General features: G+C 47.3%; 6 protein-coding genes across 6 annotated transcripts; 3 read left to right on the top strand and 3 right to left on the bottom strand.

The window, feature by feature from the left end:
* Positions 1 to 4516: 4516 nt before the first annotated feature.
* E1B28_002312 (uncharacterized protein) lies at positions 4517 to 5604 on the bottom strand. The gene is made up of 5 exons (XM_043159223.1): positions 5497 to 5604; positions 5236 to 5420; positions 5101 to 5168; positions 4913 to 5031; positions 4517 to 4838 (listed from the first exon to the last, which is right to left on the bottom strand). Exons 1-5 carry the CDS (start codon positions 5573 to 5575, stop codon positions 4573 to 4575), a joined length of 717 nt encoding a protein of 238 aa, XP_043002822.1. The 5' UTR covers positions 5576 to 5604; the 3' UTR covers positions 4517 to 4572.
* Positions 5605 to 6541: 937 nt separating this feature from the next.
* E1B28_002311 (uncharacterized protein) lies at positions 6542 to 8701 on the bottom strand. Its single transcript, XM_043159222.1, has 5 exons — positions 8145 to 8701; positions 7940 to 8081; positions 7071 to 7883; positions 6943 to 7009; positions 6542 to 6878 (listed from the first exon to the last, which is right to left on the bottom strand). Exons 3-5 carry the CDS (start codon positions 7799 to 7801, stop codon positions 6657 to 6659), a joined length of 1020 nt encoding a protein of 339 aa, XP_043002821.1. The 5' UTR covers positions 7802 to 7883; positions 7940 to 8081; positions 8145 to 8701; the 3' UTR covers positions 6542 to 6656.
* An 829-nt stretch (positions 8702 to 9530) lies between these two features.
* Positions 9531 to 10934, top strand: E1B28_002310 (uncharacterized protein; the record flags this gene model as incomplete). Its single annotated transcript, XM_043159221.1, has 1 exon — positions 9531 to 10934. The coding sequence occupies one exon, from the start codon at positions 9531 to 9533 to the stop codon at positions 10932 to 10934; it is 1404 nt and encodes a 467-aa protein (XP_043002820.1).
* Positions 10935 to 12443: 1509 nt separating this feature from the next.
* Positions 12444 to 13381, bottom strand: E1B28_002309 (uncharacterized protein; the record flags this gene model as incomplete). The annotated part of the gene is made up of 7 exons (XM_043159220.1): positions 12444 to 12456; positions 12519 to 12632; positions 12742 to 12904; positions 12973 to 13015; positions 13102 to 13148; positions 13219 to 13254; positions 13306 to 13381. 7 exons carry the CDS (start codon positions 13379 to 13381, stop codon positions 12444 to 12446), a joined length of 492 nt encoding a protein of 163 aa, XP_043002819.1.
* Positions 13382 to 16252: 2871 nt separating this feature from the next.
* On the top strand, positions 16253 to 18294 carry E1B28_002308 (uncharacterized protein; the record flags this gene model as incomplete). The annotated part of the gene is made up of 8 exons (XM_043159219.1): positions 16253 to 16287; positions 16354 to 16366; positions 16419 to 16631; positions 16689 to 16780; positions 16844 to 17453; positions 17503 to 17659; positions 17730 to 18191; positions 18254 to 18294. The coding sequence occupies 8 exons, from the start codon at positions 16253 to 16255 to the stop codon at positions 18292 to 18294; spliced, it is 1623 nt and encodes a 540-aa protein (XP_043002818.1).
* Positions 18295 to 19288: 994 nt separating this feature from the next.
* On the top strand, positions 19289 to 21258 carry E1B28_002307 (uncharacterized protein). Its single transcript, XM_043159218.1, has 6 exons — positions 19289 to 19649; positions 19706 to 20176; positions 20237 to 20293; positions 20343 to 20447; positions 20508 to 20872; positions 20920 to 21258. Exons 1-6 carry the CDS (start codon positions 19643 to 19645, stop codon positions 21205 to 21207), a joined length of 1293 nt encoding a protein of 430 aa, XP_043002817.1. The 5' UTR covers positions 19289 to 19642; the 3' UTR covers positions 21208 to 21258.
* The last annotated feature ends 296 nt before the right edge of the window (positions 21259 to 21554 follow it).

The raw sequence follows: 21554 nt of genomic DNA, 5'->3' as shown, positions 1-21554 counted from the left end.
GTACACTAGGATCGGAGAGTCGGCCGAAATAAGACCTTTTTTTGGTACATCCCGGATCGGAGAGTCCAGGGTATATGCCCCCCTCCTCATACTCCTCCTTTCGATGGTACTATCTTAAGCTGTGTCACCGCCACAACATCTTTGAGGGCACGTTCTCATGGGCAGTCTTACTGACAAATGGCAATTTAGGACTCAAAACGAGGGGGAATATCATGGATCATATCGAGAGATGTATCAAAGTGCCACTGCAGTGACAGCTCCGAAACTGCCACCATACCATGCTTCGTGCCGAGAAAATGAAAAGCTCGACGTTTAAGTAAAGCCTTCGATAGTCCGTGTCTACCGTTCACGGTCCTAGGCCTCGGAGATTGGGTCAGTGTTCGGAGCCTGAGTGAGTGGTCCTCTTTCATCTGAGGTATACTACTCAATACTTGTCAGGCTTTCTCTTTCACCAAATCACCCAAAAAAATGGCCAACTTCCATCGCAGTTCTATTTTTGACAATCTATCGTTTTGGATAGGAGGCGTCCGACATTGATAAATTGAAGATTCCGTGAGCTCAAGATCATTTCAATGCATCGCGAAGGTAGACGGTGAGACGCTGAATGAAACGTTGATACGTTTGCAATAATGCATTATGTTGAAACCACAACTACAGTTCATGCATTCGAATTCTCAAAAGTTCCAGACCAGCCGCTGTTAAGTTCTGTGTCTGTTCACTGCGCGTCCAGTGTTGGAGTTCTGTTTTACAGAGGTTCACAAGTTTCAAGCCTGTGGTGACTTTAAGTTTTGGGGTGCACCCCTTAATTATCTCACAGAGAGTCCGATGAAGGCGCGGATGATCAGGAAGGGAAGGGAAGTCCCATGATCATGGAAGTTCCATAGGCCCTTGATGCAGGCTAAATAGAATCATTTCACTCCCTCAGTTGTTTTTTTAATATAAAATAGGCTTTCTGTGGTTGGTGGGATTTGCTACCTGTGTGAGATCTCCTATTCTTACTATATCATCCAGTGCACAGTACACTACAGCAGTTCTTCGAAAAAGCTTGATCGTCAGCTGTTCGCGTTTTTGTTTTTGCAAGTTGCAGTGACGGAACTGGATCGGACATAGGCGAAAGCAAATAAGTTACTAGGCTTCCAATCAAATTTATTCGACGCAGTAGTTGTCGTTATCCTGGACCATCGGCTTCGACAGACTAGATCGGACACCGGTGAAAAATAAATAAAAAAACTACGGTCGCTGGATTATTCGACACAGTTGTGAAATGACTTTGCTGTATCCATCAACGCCGAGATTAACTATGTACATATCCTATCTTCGCGAGCGGTTCTTGCGCTCAAAATGTGGGAATGTCAAGCGAGATACTTACGTTCGACCTCTTCCATTGCGATGATTTGATCCAAAGAAACAGATACACGATGTCATCATACACCATCCTCTTGCAACTCAGGAACACCTTTCCTTCCATTTCACACCACACAACGAAGCCAGAGGCCACTTCCATCGCCATCTCTCTCTCACAGCCTTCACTTCTTCAACCGTAGCCCCCAAGCCTCCGTGCGCCCTTCAAATACCAGTTTGATCCGTCTCGATGTATGATCACTGGCGATAAGTGTACCCACGAGTGTGTAGGATACTTCGAGTGGTGTCAGCATTTCGTGATACCCATGGACAAGTCCATATCCGATGGCGTTGCAGAACCACCCTAGAATGTAAATGTGAATGTGGATTTTGTGAGTGAATGTTCGGAAGGACGTCGATGAAGAAACCACTAAAGTGCTCCGAACATAGATCAGGATAGATATCCGAGTCGTCGAGCACGCTTTGTACATACCGTATCTGCAGGTTCTCCGTACAGTCGTCGGAAGAATTTCCTTGGAATTTCCTCCCCGTCTCCTTCGAAATCAGACAAAGGGGCAGTCCGATCTCTAGATAAAGGCTACACACATACACACATTTCAGTTTTTGTTTCCCGGTTCGGTTTTGGAAGAGCGGAAGGTAGTATTCACCCTAAACATTTTCTTATCCCTTCAACTCCTCAGGCCTCAGGTATCACTTTATTCAGTGCTACAAGGGAGTTTGATGCCCAATTTTTGAATTCAATACCGGGGGACGAAACAGAAGAAACACGTACTTTAGCAAATCCACTGTTCATAGCTGAATTGTCACGAATTTCTCGAGCAAGTGTCAGTTTGCTGTCAATCATTTGTCGTGGCTATTCATGGATTTCAAGGTATGTTGAAAGAAGAGAGGAACGAACAGCTTCAACGGGTTCGTTGACAGGCAACTATGTACCAGGGAAAAATGAACCGCGATCGTCAGTTGTAGCTGATTGTTCGCACCTTTATCTGAAGGATCGGAAGGATACATGATGCATGAATATTGAATTGTAGCTTGTCCAGAAATGCAGCATTGGCTATGTCTAGTTTCGACGTGAAGGTGTTATTGTGAGGTGCGAGAGTCGGAAGGCTTGTGATTGGATTTTTTGAAACTCCATTACTCTCACCCCACTGCTAGGTCAGTATCTGAGCTACGGGTTTAATTGTAGCTGTGGAATAGGTATGTAGGGGGGTGTACTATTCTGGGTTTCGATGTGCAAAGCACGGGGATATGCAAAATGGGTCAAAACATGGTCTTCCCGTTTTTTTGTGGGCTCAGCAATTTTTTTTAGGCTTCTTAGAATACACATGAGCTTGTATGTATAACTGTAGCCACCACCAGACAGAGGATATGAAATGAGAGGCAAAATACGGTACAGATTGTGGTGTGATATGAGTGTGACAGCCCAGGAACAGTACGTTCCTGAACGTAAATCAAAATTTTGGATATGTAGTGAAGTGTAAACAGGTACGTAGACAATAAATACAAGATTCTAGAGGCAGCGGAGCGAAATGTGGTGTAAAATAAGCCAAACGAGTCCCCAAAGGTCCCCAATCGACCAGTAAGCGAGACGGCGGTGGGGCTGACCATCAATGCGATGATGGTTGCGAGCGGCGAGGAATATGCCGTCACCCCATCAAACCAGCAACCATGCCAAAGAAAACTGACGCAAGCCAACTTTGGTCATGGCGCGAGCTTTGCTCCTGGCCGATGTGTTGCCGGACGTGACGATACGTGACGAACCGTTTTGCACTTCTTGTTGCACCCTCGGACAGTCTCCGAGGCTTCTTGCAGCTATCCTAAAATCCTGATAAAATCAGGTTAACATCCTGAGCACCATTAGAATACTCTATTCAAATTTCTGATATGGTAAGTGGTGTGTGGAAGTGGTTCTCGAAAATCTTGCTTATCCCTACACAGAATAGTAGTAGACGTCGACAAAAAAAGAAAACGGCGATGCACGTTACGCATGTGACCGTGCGACCATCGGACTCGGCACCGAATTACCCGACTCTTCTCAGTCAAAGCTGCAGTCACCACCAATCTTTGAAGGTACTGTACGTTCTCACGGTGACTAGTCTTGCCAGTGACAGCTCCGAACTGTCACCAATGCCATACCATGCTTCGTTCCGAGAAAACATCGAAGAGTTGAAGTAATGCCTTGGCCTTGGCCCAATCCCCCAGGCCCCAGGGGCCAGGACTCGATAATCAGCGTTTCAACCATCCTATTAGGCCTCGGAGACTGGGTCAGTGCTCGGAAGTGATCGTCCTGTTTCAGCCGAGGTACGACTAAAGCTTCCCCCTTTCATCGAGCCACCCAAAGAACTCGGAAGGCTAACTTCCAATCGTAGTTCCATTTTTCGACAATCTATATATCGATTTGGCCAACAACTGACGAATTGAAGATTCCATGACCGTGAGCCCCAAGATCATTTCAATCCATGGTGAAAGTTGACGTTGAAACGCTGAAACGCCGACGCATTATGTTAAAAACCACAACTACATGAGTTATCACGTATTCGAACTCTTTAAAAGTTCTTTCTAAACCCGCAGCTGCTGAGTCCTGTGACCGTTCATTGTTCACTGGTGTATGTTTCAAGCGCATCCAGTGTTACAGAAGTCTGTGTGGCTTTTTAGTTTCGGGGTGCACCCCTCAATCTCGCAAGAGAGTCCAATGAAGGCGCCGATGATCGCTGGAAGGGAAGGGAACATGACCAAAGTTCCATCCACCCTTAATTCCGGTGGGATGCTTGGAGCATTTTTTTATAGGCCTTCTGTGATTGGTGGGATATGCTCCCCGTGTGAGATCTCCTTATCGTCTCCAGTGCACAACAGCAGTTCTTCGAAAAAACCTGATCATCGGCTTTTCGCGTTAATTTGCAAGTTCGACGAAACACTGGCGAAATCAAATAAGTTTACTAGGCTTTGTTATTCGACGCAGTAGTATCAGTATCCTAGATCATCGGCTTTCGGGTTTACGGTAAAAACAAAAATACTTACTGCGGTTGTTATTCGACACAGTGATCCCGACGGGCGCTTTCACTGCCAATGACTTCGCTGTTATCGATCAAAACCGATGTAACATACTTCGAGCGGTCCTTGCGCTCACCCCGGACGCAGTCCAAGCGCTCAATGTCAAGGGACATAGGTTCTTCCATTGCAATGATTTGACCCAAGAAACACACGTTGACATCATACACCATCCTCTTGCAACTCAGGAACACCTTCCTTCCATTTCACACCACACAACGAAGCCACTTCCATCGCCATCTCTCTCACAGCCTTCACCTCTTCAACCGTCGCCCCAAGCCTCCGTGCTCCCTTCAAATGCCAATTAATCTGCCTCGGTGTATCGTTGGCGATAAGTGTGCCTACGAGTGTGTAGGATACTTCGAGTGGTGTTAGGATCTCGTGACACCCATAGACGACACCGTATCCGATGGTGTTACAGAACCAGCCTAGAATGTTAGCGTGAATGTAAGATCGTTAGTCGGATTTCGAAGAGCGGGAGAAGACCAAAAGCGCTCCAGACCTAGATCAGGATAGATATCATCAAGCAAAGTTTGCACCGAATCCGCAGTTTCTCCGTACAGCTGTCGGAAAAAATTCCTCCCCGTCTCTTCGAAATCAGACAAAGGGGCAGTCCGATCTCTAGATAAAGGCACACGCACACACAGGTTTTAGTTTTTTATTTCGGAAGAAGCGGAAGTTAGTATTCACCTAAACATTTTCTTATCCTTCAATTCCTCAGGCATCACTTTACTCAACGCCACAAGGGAATTGATACCCTATTTTTATTATCATTTCAATACCGGGGGGGGGGGGGAAACACGAGAAATTTGCAACCGTACTTACTTTAGCAAACCCACTGTTTACGGCTGAGTTGTACAACGCGTCACGAACTTTTCGAGCTAGTGTCAATCGTTCTTCGTGGCTAGTCGTGGATTTCAAAGCATGTTGAAAGACGAGAGGAATAGCTTCTGGTTCGTTGCTCGCGTTGAAGGCTACACAGGCGACGATGTACCAGGGGTTTTTCCAGACTTGAAAAAAAATAATTTGAAACCGCGATCGTCAGTTGTAGCTATAGCTTGATTTGGTTGCATTGTTAACGCGCACCTTTATCCGAAGGATCGGAAGGGTACATGGACTGGAGCTTGTCCAGAAATGCAGCATTGACTAGGTCTACTTTCGACATGGAGGGTGTGTTGTGAGTCGCGATCGGTTGACTCGGACTTGCGATTAAGATTACAGTAATCAGTTTCAAACTCCGTCACTCTCACCCCACTGCTCCTCCGTCTCCATCGATTTATTGATTCTTCGCGTTTTCTTTGTACGTATTGGAATCCCGTTCATCTTACATATTCGGGCGTCCGGGAAGATAGCGATAAATTTAGCATCAAAGTGCTCATTTTGGAATAATTGACTCACGTCATTCCATTTGCTGTACTGTATTCGAGAAAGTTCCTTGCTGCGCATTATCCGTGGTCACGGTTGTGGGTGCTTGTGGGTGCTCCCATCATTATTCCGATAAACCCGAGGCTTTTAACTACCATCCACTGCACCTCGGAAGACCTCTCTGACTTGCAGATCTCTCCTCGGTGCTGCGGTGGTGAGGATTTAGATTTTGGTCGGAAGATCAATATGATGGTGCCTTTGGAGAGGAAGACTAAGCGAAGGAACCGGGCTATGGAACGAGCTCTGCTTTACCGAGTTGAAGATTTTACCTTTATCAATCACAAAAACTCTTTCTTCCGAATCACGTTGGTTCTGCGATGCCCACCCCCCATCTTAGTACTTACTATTGTCCTTTTGGTATAAGCTAGATCATATCCACTCCCATCTGGGCGTAAGTAAAGACCGTCCGGCCCGTCCGGGCCATGTCAAATCAATCCCCGAGGATTCGGAGTCGGATATAACATACATAACTCGCAAAACGCAAATTAGACGCCAAAACAGTGTCGAAGGCCAGGCCTTGAACTTGACCAGATGTAACGAGAGATATAGGTAGAGGTGGTCTTGCATTAAAGTGATTTACCTGGTTGTCACCCGGCTTTTTCTCCCGCAGAGTTGTATTTCGGGAACTTGAACAATGTTGATAACACAACTCGACCCGAACCTTCTTCCAATGAGCTTGTTGGGCGATCGCAGTCTAAGATTCAATGCCGCTTGAGGGAAATCAATTTAACACAAACTTGAAGGCGAGAAATTAAAATTAATGTTAATGTTCCTACTAGCAAGTGTACCATACATCTGCTACGTACAGAAAAAAAATGCGCTCACGGCCCACCTCCACCTTTCGGCCTCGCAGCTCTCTCCTTCTCTTTCCTCAACTTTTCGATATAAATAAAAGTAACAAAGATCTCGTCCACCATATGTTCACCAGCCGGGAATATCTCGAGATAGGCGGAGCCTGAGGAAGGTTTACCAAAAAGAGATTTATGGATGGATCTGCGATTGAACTTTGCTACCGGTGTCTTCTCTTCGTTGTTTAGAGCGAGCTGGGTAGGGGGGGCGGGGGGTGAGTATATGGTATAAGAACACTAGTAGTGTTTGTGGAAGTACCTCCGAATGCCAATAACGCAAATACCACTTGTACTCTCGTCCATCTTTAGCAGTGAACACTCTATGCCTGATGATACAAGAATGAGAATCGTACTGGTAAAAATGGGAATCGGAAAATCGTATCGCACCTTCCATAGGGACCCCACCCTTGTTTCCTAAAAAATGCCTTCGCTTCGATTTCCTGTCCATCTCCCAGTCTGAATTTAGAACTCGAGAATAATCTCCAATCGATCTGAGCGAGGTACTCAAAGATACGTGGAGAGCCTGAGCTACTACTAGGTCCTACTCCAAGTGATGTCGACGAGGAGGTAGCTACTCCAGATTCGCCATTCACGAGCGTCTGGTGATCATCAACGTCAACATCATCAACATCAACACTCTTCCTATCGACGTCAATACTGGCCGTAAGACTCCCAACTTCCGATTTGCGGCGCTTTAACCCGGAGGAATCTGTATGGAGTTCGACGAGGTTGTATGATTCTCCGCCGGGTTCGTACGCCGAACCCGCGTGAGCTGGTTGTGGTTGGTTGAGGGGGGGCAGGACGTGTTCGTGTTCGGATTCTCTAGTTTTCGTGATGGTCGTGGTTCGGTTGGAGAATTTGAATGGGGTATGGACTTTATAGACGATATGATTATGAGTATGGTCGTCGTAATAGGTGTTGTTGGTCATGGCGTTCCAAGCCCATGATGTGGTTTGGTATAGTTTCATGGTCGTCGTTGAGCTACCGTGACATGAGTGAGCTGAAAAGGGGGGTGTTTTAAAGACATGGATAGCGTCGATGGGTAGATGCGCAGCAAGCGCACTGTGGACGTTGACAAGACCCAGGTTGCGTTGGACGTCGATCGTTTCATTTTTCATTTTTCGGTAGCCACCGGCATTTATGATCACATTCAACAACTCCTATGGCGGTCAACATTTCAATCGCCCGCTCATAACTACTCTTTTGACAGATGAGCGCTATATACAGTAGTGCTCCAAAGGCTAAGCCTTACTTACCACGAATAGCCTTCAGGCTCCCTATTGGCTCTTCCATTCTGTGCCGCGAGGCACGCCGTTATTCTTATCCGACTTCTTTTTCCGAGTATAGGCACCAATCACGACGAGTCAGTTCGAATAATTGCCGATAAGTACACCTGTTCTGGGGTTTGGGCGTCCTAGTAGGGTCTATAAGGGTCGCTGTCGGCTGAAAGGCTGAACTTACTGTAAGTGCAAGTGTAAGGGTAAATCAGAATCCAGAATCTAACGCTTTTGGTTAAGCTCGTTTTATGCGCTTCTGCCTCCCCACGATCTTTGGGCGGCCCTTGTCAGGCCGGAGAAATTCGAAGGTGTCTCCACAATGGCGACAACTGAACGCCATCGTGGTATGAAGCATGCAAATTTTGATGGGAATTGTCAAAGCGTCCACGTACAGAAACTGTCTGGATGACTTGGTGCTACTCGACCATCTTTTGTTTGGATGTAGCCTATCAGTGACAGTTGTAACCGGAGACGAGCAGTTTCGACAGTGTCAACCCCTCGTTACCTCGAGTCCGCGTGAATAGCATGAATTCAAGTCATCCACCTGAGACGACACAGTGACATGGAAGATCTTTCCGGTGTCGTGACGTGGATAACGAATGCTCTGAGCCCGTCGACATCGTCGCCGACAACCTCGTAAGTGCCGTCGCAACTGCGTCATGATGATTAGAGGAACCAACATAATACGCCTTACCGACCGCCTCCCGCTAAACCGACGCTTTCATCAGAATCGGCCTTTCCAATAGGACCCTACGCAGGCTGTGTTCCAATGTGCTGCTTGCTCGCTTATCGGTTAAAGTGTTGAAACGAGTTGAAACGAGATGATAATCTTCCATAGTCCAGTCGAGTCCCGCCGTCACTACAGTTCAATTCCCTACTGTCCATGACTATAATGGAATCATCGTCCACGATTATCGATTTCCCATGTTGCTGTTATCCCATTCAAGGTCTCTTCCTCTCCCCGCCTGTAACGACATTGCACATGTCAATGTCAAAGGACGGAATTCTCTAGGCTGTGCAATAGGGCGATGTTAAATGTAGCTGCATATGGGAACGTCGATCTCCACAATCTCGACTACTTACAGCATCGAGTGTGATACATTGACTTTCCTTTTCTTCCTATTTGATGTCGGTGATAAGCATACAGTTGAACCCTTCTTCCGAGCGTCGCCGGACGAGTATTGTGCCTTCTGGAAGCCTCGTCCACAGATTCCTTCCCGTGTGCACTCGAGGTCTTCAAACTTCATGAAGGAAACAATGTCGTTACTCGATGAGGAAGAAGCGTTTTGTACTTTTGAAGCGAGTGCTTATTTTAATTATCTTCTGATGACAGCAAGGTTTGGTCAGATGAAAAAGTAGCTGATTGTACGGAAAGTCGGGAACAAGGTGTGACTAAAGGATCCGGGTACCCAGAGTACAGACCATGTGGGATGATGAGGTAAGTCAGGGGATCATATAAGCTGTGCGTTGGCGACTCTTGTTCCTCCTCCCTCTTCCCCCCTCTCTCAGCATAAAGTAGAGTTCTCCCTCACGACTAACTTTCTTTCCCTCTGTATCTATATCTTCTCTAATGTCCATCCGAACCGTCCAGACAAAGCTTAGAGCTTCCCCATCCTTCAATGTGCTCACCGCCATCGACACCAACTCTCCGCCTGGTCTAGCGTATAAAGCTCAGGATATCGAGCTCTATCTGGAAAAACCTTCCCAGCCGTCTTATCATCATCATCATTCGTCTGCATTGTCCCCGCATCCTGGGTCGTTCAACCGTCGCAGCGCTACCTCCGGTACAAGCACTCTCAGTCCCTTCGCTTCTCCCTACAAGCCCCGCTCGGCACCTCGCACCACCAGTCAGATCCAGTTCCAGAATCAGACGCAGCGTGCGGGTGCCCGGGCTGGTCGAGGTCTTCCTGCACTTGGCTCGGGTCAAACCCAGGAGCAGGGGCACGGGCTTGGGCTCGATAGCGAACTCCTCGGAGCCAACTATCCGCAGTGGAGTTCGGGTTCACCATCGACCTTGGGAGGAGGGGGGCTGAGTAACAGTGGCAGCTTTTCGATGGATCCGATATTCAACGGTGTACCCTCCTACTCTGTTACACCCCGTTTTGACCCATTCGGAGATTACCCCGGACCCGAGAAAACCTCAACATTGTCGATACCCCGAACTTCCACCTCCACCTCATCTCCCCACCTCACGTCGTCTCCTGCCAACTCACCCTTTGGTGCTGGCACAGGTAACGGGCCGGCGTATACCCATTATTATTATTACGACAAGGCGACGAACAGTCCAATGCTTGCCTACAGTTCAGGCTCAAGCTCACGTCAAAGCATCAACAACAACAATAACCGCAACCGAATCCATCTTAATCATCCTCGTAATTCGTGGAATCATAAAGTTAGAGGGAACAATAATAATTACAATTACAATAACCGACGTCTTAATCTTCCAACCTCCAACACATTCTCTTCTTCTCCATCTCGTTCTCCTTCGCCTCCGTCGCCCCAACAAGTAACGTTATCGTTTACGTCCGTTCCTAACAGTACTTCTTCTACTCCCACTCCTTCGCGTTCACCTTCTCCACCATCTCCGACGTTCCTTCCTCATATTCCTGCTCCTACTTCTGCGAGTCCGCTTGTAAAGGCTGATATGTCGCTGGACCCGGCTCCAATTCGGACGAGGAAGAGGTCAAATGCGTTTAGGGAGGCACCTAAATATGCACATGACCATGCGCAACCTACTGCCCCTCTTCCTCTTTCGTCTCCTACACTTCCTGCGATCAAACCCAAAGAGATCGAAAAGAAAGCTGATAGTTCTATGGTGTCGAAACTGGTCGCTGCGATGCTATTGAACCGGGTCGATGCAACGGGTCGATCACGATCGCGGTGTGGTGGGAGTGCGATGAAGCGCGATGGGATTGGAGGAGTGTATGTGAAGAGTGGGTTGTCGAGGGTTGTTTTTGTTGAGTCGGTGGTTTAAGTTTCTTCTGAGACGTGAACTCTTTTTACGACAAAAGTATTACTTTCCTTTTTCTTTTGTTTCTTTTTTCTGTCTCTTTTCTTGGGTGTACTACTTACTCTTTTCTCTCTCTCTTTCTTTATTATTATCGTCCCCCCACCCCCCGTTGATCATTTTGTACAACAACAACAACAATAACGACCAGTTATCGATATCTTTTTCTTTTCTGTTTCTTGCGCATTTTTTATATAAATAACGTAGTATGGATATTAAGTATCATCTATATGTATGTAACAAGTTTCTTGGGGAGGTTTTTTAAAAATGTGTAGAATATGTGGTGTAATTAGTTTTCTTCTCGTAACAAATGGGTTTTTTGTGACTTTCTTTTGAGATTTGAGTAAGGATGAGCTAGAGGATTCGGGGCTACAACTTGTCGATTTCTCGCTCGGTGACTTTTTTTCGTTCAGTTTAGATTGAAGGTAGGTCCGGTACTTACAATACTATCGATTGTGTACTACAGAGTTGACCGGCGAAACCTTTTTCACGCGCACATTCAACTGAGATATCGTATACTAACCGCAACGTACGCATGATAATTACATAGTACACATAGATAGTACCTCTACATACATATACCAACTTACTGGGTACATAGTACATAGTACATTTCGATCTTTCCGGTGCGTGATCAGGAAGTTATCTTCCACTGCTGTAGAAGGTCGTCGTCTTGGTACGGGTACCATATGGCACGGCCATTTTCCTATTTCCCATTTCACGTGTAGAACGTCGAAATTATTTTTGTTCAAACATTTGAAAAAAAGCGAACTTGACGATATGCATAGCAATGGCGGTGAAATGCATTATGGAATCCACGGGTTGAACGTTGTTGTGATTCGTGCCGTACGGATGGTATGGTATTATTAAGAGCTCTTGTGTCTGTACTGCGTGCTAGCAATTGGACAACGATTGTGTGGGTGTGGATGTGGGTCCAAGGGTTCCCGGTTGATCGATGATCATTCGAGCCTCGAGGGGTTTCGGGGTTTTGCACTAGTACTTCACTTGGTCCCTAGCTCGTTGGCGACGAGGGTTCTGATCGAATAGATAGATAGATAGATTCGAATCACATCCCCTTCGGACCCAGTGGATGCCAGATGATTAGGATTCAAACGTTCCAGCCGCGAATGGAACGAGATGAGCCCGAGCATAGAGAGAAAGAGGGAAAGGGTATCCTGGTAGCATTAGCGCTTTTTCATTCCAAGATACCGAAGGTCCTTTTCAACAATCGCTGAGGTTTCGAAGGAAATGCAATGAGGTGAGCCCGATCAGAAAGAGGTCTCACGGGCAGCGCTTGTTTGAACAGCTTGTGTGGCCCCCCTGTGTCAGCTTTCAAATTTCAAATTTCACCAGTCACCTCCCGTGCTAATCATATTACAAATTGGCGAGAACGTTCCAAGACATGATTGCGGTGTTGACCATTCAAGGAGTTCGGGTTGGAATGTATGGTGTGCAAGCTTGCAATTGACGGTACGACTAGTAGGGGTACCTAGCGAGATGAACCCGATCAAAAAGAAGGCTACTTACAGGTCGCATTTTTTTTTTACTAACCTCAGCAGCCTTGAGATATGTTTTTGTTTCCCCCCTGTGTCAATAGGTGCCGGTTGATCAAGAACGGATGTGTCACTTTCAGCCTCCGATTTTTGCCCCCGTGCGCTAATCTTTCTGAAAGAGATACTCCCGAGATTGGCTAAGTGTTGGTGGTGCCAGGCATGATGTGGCTTAGGGGTTAGTAAAGAGGGGGCCAGAGAACGATCGATAGTAATCTCCTTACCTTTTGTTTGAATCGTCACGAGAAATCGACTGATCCTTCCTTTCTTCCTTCCTGAGATCGGGTCTACCAAAAGGGCCAATCGATTGGGGTCCACTAGCCTCGAGTCCCGTAAAGAACGGTAAGTACAGGCACCCAACTTCACCGGACTGAGTTCGGAGAGTCACTACTCATCCAGGATGAGCGACGGTACTAGTTGCAGCAACACAAAGACTTAACCGCTTAACCGCTTACCTCGCTTTCGCCAGCTCCATATGCATCTTTTTTGGAATTGATTCTGTGATAACCCAGAAGAAGTAAAAAATCAATCAGTAGTATGCAGGGTATCGCACGAAAATATTTAGGCATGAGGTATCGTCTCACCAATGTAATTTGTGCTGACTTGAGCTTACTCGCATCTTGACTTTTTGCTTGGAAGGCAGAGAAACTTGATATCAAGGAGCTTGATCATCTCGTCAGGAAAACTGTAGAATTAATTACAATTGCCCATGTGAGCGCGAAGATGGTCTGAGAGAACTAAAGAACCATCAGCCTTTCAATTCGGTGTGCCGTCAACTAGGAACGTGCCTTCGAGTCCATACAGAGCATAAGGGCCAGGTTCTCTTGCTTCCTGGTTCAGGCGGCGGGAAAACGATCTTGACATCTTGACGAATGTAAATTTAATGGCAATGGCAGAGACTAGAAGTACTTCGGTTTCTGCAACAGCCGGACGAAGTCCTGCTGAGCTTACAAGCGGCTGGGTTCCAGTTTAGCTCGGAACGCAGAGTTCAAAAGGGCCCGAGTCTTGACTCGAGCGCATACGGATGGTATGTTCTCCGAACCCTTGTGTGTAGCGAAAGCCGTTCCAAGATATAATGTGTATGTTCAAGTCGTCTCTGGGCCTTGTCTGTGTGTTTTGTGAAAGCGTGTTAGGACACGATATGTTGGCTGCGGTGACCGAGCTTTACCACGCACACGTTTCTGGGACCAAGTCTTCGCGCGCTTTGACAGACTTTAGGGCGTAGAGGCGCACCTAGAGTCCAGACGCATTCAGGCTTGAGTCCAAGTAGGATAATCATTCGAGGAGTTCGGACTTTTGGCTTTCTACGCCTACCTGGAGGCTGGAACGCCGCTTGGGACCCCTAGCCTGTTGGCGACAGTCCCTTACAGGGCCCTGTTCCGGATTGGGTTATAATCGGGACTGGAATGAGATGTGAAACCAATCAGAAAGGAAGAGGGGAAAGGGTATCTTACAGGTCGCACGCGTAGCGCCTGTTGAATAGCTGGCAGTCTTGAATTATTTATCCCCTCTGTCAGTAGGTTGGTTTTGATGAAGAAAGGATCGGTCGTTTCAGCTTTCACACCAGCGCTGATCTTTTTGAAGGAGATACTCCCGAGATTGACTGAGGCAAAGATCATGATTCCTTAGTGTTAGTAAAGAACGAACAATAGTAATCTCCTCACCTCTGCCAGTGTCTGGATCATCCCAAGAAATCGACCAACCCTCGCTTCCTGAGACCGGGTCTACCAAAAGGGCAAATCGATTGGGGTTCACTAGTCTAAAGCCCCGTCAAAGAGTGGTACAGGAACCCGTTGTAGGTACTCAGCCTTGGGGTTTGATCACCGAACCGAGTTCGGAGAGTCACTGGTCATCCAGGATGATGCACAACCCCAGCGTACTAGCAGCTCCATATGCAATTTATCTTTGGGATTGATTCTGTGTTAACCCACAAGAGGAGAAAAATCAGTACTGGTGGGGGAGATGTTGGGCATGAGGTGTAGTCTCACCAACCGTCAACGTAACGAAAGGTCTTTGTGCTGACTTGGGCTTTCTCGATCTTGATTTAAAGATAGAGAACACTTGAGGTGATCACCTCGTGCCAGAAAAATCGCAGAATAGATGATACTTACCTATAATCTCCGGGAGGTTGTACAACCAGTAAGCAAGGATTCGGAGACAAAGGAATTGAGAATCGACTTCCTGGAGTTCGTGTCCATTCCGCGCTTCAAGTCGGTAAACCTTCAACTATGAACGTGCCTTTGAGTCCACACAGAGCGTCTGGACTTGAATTCCTTAATGAGTCTGCGACTCTGCGCGTGAGGGTTCAAAGAAGCGGGTTGCTCGGACCGGGTCACCGAATCGTCTAACCGGTCACATGTGTCCTTCTGGATAGTGACAATTCTCCTTGAACTCATTGAAGCATCTTTAATGATCTTAGTCTCATACAGCCACCACACTTGCCTCCGACTTCCTTCGAGACTCAAAAGGACATTTTAGCACTCCAGACAACCTACAACTGCCACGTGTGAGATGATAAAGGTATTATAATTATTTTTTCATTGTGTGCTTGTTTCTTCCTTGTTTTGTTGATCGAATTGATTCTAGGCCATCCGATATTGGGCTTTAATTAACCCCGTCTATCGTTCAACCTCAGTGCTTTTCCTCGAGGCCTCGACTGCTCGTGAATTTCGGGCAAGCTATGTTACCTATAGGTCCCGACTCCCGACACGGAAGCGGTTGAGGCAGTGACATCTTAAAAAAGTTCACCGAGCGTCCGGGGAAGCGGGATGGATATCAACGAAGACCTGTGTGTACTTGTCTCTGCATCTTTAGTCCGCAGTGGGCCTTATTTCATACTCAACTTTCATGGTTTCATAGTCTAGATTGTCCCAGTCTGGATCAATGCAGTGCAGTTTTCATCGTTGTGAATCCTTATGGGCCCTGTTCAGCGATGATGCGTTTCGCGTTCCATCCTGATGTTGGTGTCGTTACGCTATTCAGCTGGATTTTACCGTGAATCCACCGAGCACTTGTTCCTTACTCGGTCGAAACCACTTGATTGACTTGTTGTTCCTTCGTACTATTCGTCGGTTATATTTCATTCCCGTTGTGGAATCTTCACAGTCTAACAGGTATTATGTTCCATCCGTGCTCTTGATGAAGTATTCTCAACTAGTTGGAATTTCGGTTAATCAGCGTATTACGATTTCAGTGCCGAGGCTTGGCGCATCCCAGTTGTACATTCGAAGACGCCATATTCTTTCTTGACGGTGGCTCTATCAGGTTACTTAGGTGAGTCGCCATTGAACTCTCATCTGTGATACTTGAACCAGATTGACTGAGAATTTTCAGGTATCGACTTTCGAAGATTGTCGATGTAAGATGTGCTCTTACGAGTCGGTCATGCACAGCGCTACGGTGCATACAATTCCCGTTTACCTGTGCTCTCCACTCAGAGTTGCGGTAGCGGCCTTGATCGCTTTACAGTTGGTTGACGAATTATTAACGGTTTATTGGGATTGACTTACACACATTCAATGTGGCGCTCAAAAAAGTGATTCTGAATCTCTGTCATCCATTTCCAGGGCATTCTTTCGGATCGGTCATCGTTTAACACAGTGTTGTAACCGTTTCGGATATTTGCGGACATCATCGAGGCTCTGTTCTAGCCGTTGCCTTACTGACACGCACCACCTGCCGACCTTATAAAAGGCACCATGTATCCCTACTCAGGACCATAAGAATCGAAACGACATGTGGAACGTCAGGCGAGCTTGTGCAAATTGCAGGTAGGACCCCATTGACTCGATCCACCTCCCATCCTACTTCGGCTGACCATGGAATTTTCGGAATAGGAATCGAAAGATAGTCAGTCATCAAACTCGTTTCCTTCCAGTACCCAAACTGATATACGAATTAGCGCTGTGACGAAGTCAGGCCGGTTTGTGGTCAGTGTACGCGGAGAGGACCCTATCGCGGACTAGAATGCGAGTACTCAGATCATTTGGGGAGAACACCTACCGAGGTGCTTGAGGATCAAATTTATGAGCTCGAAAACAAGATTCAGGAGCTCGAAGATCCTAAGATTCAGCCAAGCTCTATTCGACTCTCACACCCATATTCGGGTCCCCACGTATGTCGCTCCTCTTCTCGGTCAGCCTTGTATGGATGTTTAACTATAGATAATCAGAGTTTTAGTCCAGGCCCCAGTCGTAATGTTACAGGTTCATCGGTGCCCGGACATGCAGACCAGGACCTTCCGCTTGAGCTGAGAAAATCATTGTACGTTTCCACGGTGCCTATCACTTTTTCCCCCGACGCAATGCTTAACGCACAATGCTATAGACTGGCGTTGTTTTTGAGTCAATCTTTCAACGTCGGGTTCTTCCTGAACCCTACCCGATTCTGGCAATCCGCACTGTCAAACTTGCCACCAGGTCACCCTGACCGGCCGACGCCAAGCCTCCTCAACACAGTTTATCTTTTAGCTTTTTATCTTTCCCGTCGATCGAGGGGCCAGGATAACGCGCAAACAACACAACAAATCCAGCTTTTCCTTTCGCATTCTCTTCAACAAGTCTCAACGATGCTGAACAGCACGCACCCTCACAGAGTTGTGCACGGTATCCAAGCTGAAGTGCTCCTGAGCACTTACTTCTTTGATATGGGCAAGATTGTAGAAGGGAAATACCATTTGAGCGCTGCCGTCTCGCTCGCGATTGGAGTAGGATTACATCGGATTCGGAGTGATATACCTGCTTCCTCTCGTCAAGAAGCTTTACCTCCACCTCGAGATAGTATGGAAGAGGGAGAAAGAATCAATGCGTTTTGGACGGTCTACATGCTTAGCAACGTCTGGGGAGCTGTAGAGGGATCTTCGGGCTCTGTATTTGAAAGGAACGGCAGTAGTACGATCGATACTCCTTGGCCACTGGACGTGGCTGACTATGAACAGGTGAGCTCTTTCTTGATTGAGCGGTAAGGGATTAGGCTAATCTTCACAGTATGGTTTACCGTCCAACCTCGTAGGAAACTCCACCGTGCATAAATTTCTTTTGGGTAGTGAGGACCAGTCGGCCGTATCCTCAGCAAATTCTTTGAATGCTCAAGCTTCGATTTTGCTCGAAAGAGCAGCGAGTTTGACATCTCGGTTTCATTCCAGTGAGTCAAGAGCGTCCCGTCAGTGATCTTGCTTTGACTCATCTACCTCAACCGCCTTATTATCGTTTAGATATGTTATCTGCAGAAGAACGGCAGGCCTTTGAGAACTTTAACTCCCTGGACAACCTCATTGACACATTCATCGGAAGTCGCCTCCCTCCTATGGACGGATTAGATCCCACATCCCGCGTTTTCGGCGCTGCGCTGTTGACCCATACATTCTCGTACGTTTCGTGTATACAACTCCATTCGCTCTTCTGCGACAGAGAGAAAAAGTCAATGGTCAAGTCTCTCGCAGCTGTGGAGGCTTGTATAGCCCTTCTGGGACAAGCAAGGAACGCTCCCTTTATTTCGCCGGTTATGGCTATGTTATGGATGAATATTGCCAAAGTGATCTTCCAGCAGATTACACGACTCCGTCAGGCTAGTCGAGGATCAAGAAATCGCGGGGATAAAGAAGGTCAATTGGTACAGGCACTCAAGCAACTCGGGGAAACTCTGAGGATATTTGGTGAGAGTTCAGTTCTGATGAGTGAGTTTGGTTCTTTTTCTCGAGTCCGGATATAAGATTTATGATTTATGATTTGTGTGCAGGGAATCAATACATGAATCTGCAGTCTACAACTAACGCCTAAGATTCTATCTCGGAGTTACATCATCCTAGGGCGACTTCGTTACCACCTTCCTTCCGGAGGCAGCGTTTACGTTAGAGCTCCCATCGTGTCGTCTTACTCATACCCGCCGTCGTTACTTTTGAGCTGGAGGGGGAGGCGTTCTTCCCCTGGCTAAATCGCAACATGTCGTAGATGAGCGATTATGGTTTTCATACGGCCAGACAAGGAGTTCTCTTCTCTCTACTTCTAACTTAGATAGACGGACGAGCGACCTAGATCAGTACCTACTCAGACAAACTAACTTATCCGGGCAATTGTTCATCTCATACAACCTCCAGAACCATCCGTATCCTTTTCAATCTGTGTAGCTTTAGATGTTATTATTATTAGGGATATTTACATCCTTTGTACTCCATAGATATGTTAATCACCCACGAAGCTCTCTTGCGGTCTAGCACGATGCACGATGCCACTTCGCTGAGTTGCTACAAGTAGCAGTCAAGTACTGTGTGCATAGGAGTACAATAGCGACGGATAGGTGAGACAGAAAAGAAAATCGCGTTGCAATCTGCGATATGAATGCTGTTCAAACTATGGAAGATTTTAGGGTTTCCGCGACGTAGGGTAGTAAGCAGCTGCGCCTCTGAATCTGGATTAGGCTTGGATTATTGTACATAGCTAAGTAGCACAGACTCACTTTGACCTTGAATGGCGATCCCACCGAAACCGGGACCTTAGATAGTTTACCCGCTTCGCCGCTTTGATTGAACTTGAACTTTGCTTGAACTGTTAGAGATTGCAATTATCGACCTAATAACCCCTCATGACGGCCTATTCGATTTTGACGGGACAGATGAGGGTAAATTCGCAAATAAGTAAGGGTTGCTGGTGAAGGGCAGCACTTCAAGCGCTAGTTATTACTGTAGTACGATGTTAATTAGAGGGCTCGCGCGCCTAAAGCCGAATCGGAAGCGTGTGAGCCCATTACTGCCGAACGCTGGCCCTCTGATCCTCTCTGATCCCATCATGTCATCAAGCTTAGTGCCTCTACGCACTCGAGTCTTCTTGCTCACCTATGTTATCTCGGAAATCAACTCGCAAAAGCTACAGGTCCCGTTCTCACTTTCACTCCGGACACAGGAGGAGGCAGTTCAAGTAATTGCTAGTGTCACTTATCGACATATCACTGGGCGTCGCCGCCAGGCGGGCAAGACAGAACACCAGCAAGTTCACGACTGTGCTGCTACTCTCCTCACAGATGGATGTAGTGAACATAGGGCTGTAGCAGTCCTCAGCAGTCGCTTGGATAGGGATTCATCTTCCGTTCTTGTGATAATCAGCCCTCCCCGCAAGAACGTCGTCTCTAAACATGCAAAGTACGTTGTTATCCTCCATGATTGACCAATCTCGCCGGTACTCAGTATATTGAAAGGCCCGAGCTCGTTGAATATGCCGATACACTTATCAACCTTCTCCAATCTCACGCACAAACACGCAGCCCTGTCACTCTGCACAATCTTTCAAATCATATCTATAAGCATCGCCATACCAAAGTCAAACTTCAATCGCAATCGCTTTTGGATGCTTTCCTACGAGGAAGTGTGGCCGCTTGTAAAGAAAAAGTTGTCGAAACCCCTAGCTACCATTGTTAAGCAACTCCACGAGGATAAGGAACTTCCCCAGGGTTTCTTCGAAGAACCAAACTTTCTGATCCTCGCGGAAGATACTCTCACCGCCCCCATCCTTCTCATGTATCGGATTGTTACTGCGATCACTCGACCCACACGGTCAGATTTGTCGCCAGAAGAGCACATTCACACTGGCATTGTCGTCTTGAAAGAGATAATTGACCTCGTTCCTCCTGGGTACTGGCGTTTGGAGTCAGTCGATGATAACTTCCGCGGTATGTAAATCGTTTCTTCTCAGACCAAAGCTTGCACTGAGCCAGCCCCACCGCCCTTAGCATGTTTTGCCGCTCAGGAACAGGATGTGACCTTGTCTGCAGCCACCGATTGCGCAGGTACGTTTTGACGATGATCTATTAGGAACCAATCTGACTTGACTCGCAGGAACGACCGCTCTTTTCTCCAAACCCCATTGGGATCTTCACTTGCGCCCTGTTGGCCTAGACGAGAACATTCCTGTGGAAACGCCCTCAATGGGCGTTGGTGAAGGTGCGTCCAACATTACTTGCGAAACGCTTGGACACTCATGCTCACCTTATTCGGGGAAAGCCGCGAGGATCTTTCTGAGAGGTGTCGCAGCAATCTATCAATATGAAGCGTCACATCGCACGTTGGTCAATCATTCTCTCTGCAAGCGCAACGTTCCGATCAATCTCTCCTTTGTCGAGCTGGAACGCCAGACCTTGAAGAAGTTGTCACATTCAGAGCTTCAATCGTTGCTGGAATCATGGTCTCTACCGCCCAACCGACTGGCGAAGGAATGCCTGGCTTGTGCGGAATCTTCAGTGTATGCCCCTCACTGCGCGGCTGCTCCTATGGCCGTTTTTGCCTACTCTCAGGTACATGCGAACACTGAAAAGCTGAACGGCTACACTACCCCTCCTCCGCCTCCCGATGTTCTTAAAAGTTGGTTTGTGAGTGGGCATTTACTTGGGCGTTTCGTTCCCTGATTGGTTCTCAGCCACCAGCCTCTCCTGAGCACGACTGGGCCCTCACGATTGGCACAGCTAAGAAGTGCTGTCCAGCCTGCTCCCTCCTCTGCTTAACGCTCGAGAAGGTGTTAGGTGTCGAATTCAATATCGCTTCAGGCCATACGGACTGGTCTCCATGGTGGGCCCCCTCCTGGCTTCCTGATTGTGCGCTGGAGATGATGGAGACGACTTTACTTGATTTGCTGCGCGAGCTTCTCTACACCGATGACTCCGACAACAGACAGGGACTCGCCAATACTGCTGGTATCCTCCGCTGAGACGGGCTTAGACGGCAGGCTTTCTTGCATTCGTCTGGATGTCCCTTGCTACCTGGAGGTCACTTCAAGCAAGGTTGACGCTTGAAGTTTGTGATTGTCCAGGTTTCTTAAAGCTTTTCATTCTCCTCACTCCACTTGACATGTCATTCCGAACACATATATCAGTCTTGTCCTTGTGTGTGTGTGTATGTTAACACCGTCCGGAATCTTGATGGTTTTTCAGAGTGCCATGTTATGCAGACGGCAACCGAATGTCATCCTCTCACTATCCAACTTCAACTAAGTATGAGCCTCAACTTGATCCGCGAGGCAACAACCACTTGGTACTCAGTCTGGACTCTGTGGTG

Source organism: Marasmius oreades, chromosome 10 (genome assembly GCF_018924745.1).
Source record: "Marasmius oreades isolate 03SP1 chromosome 10, whole genome shotgun sequence".
NCBI classification, from domain to species: domain Eukaryota; kingdom Fungi; phylum Basidiomycota; class Agaricomycetes; order Agaricales; family Marasmiaceae; genus Marasmius; species Marasmius oreades.
Note: the sequence above shows the minus strand (reverse complement) of the source record. Positions and strands in the feature narration are given on the sequence as shown.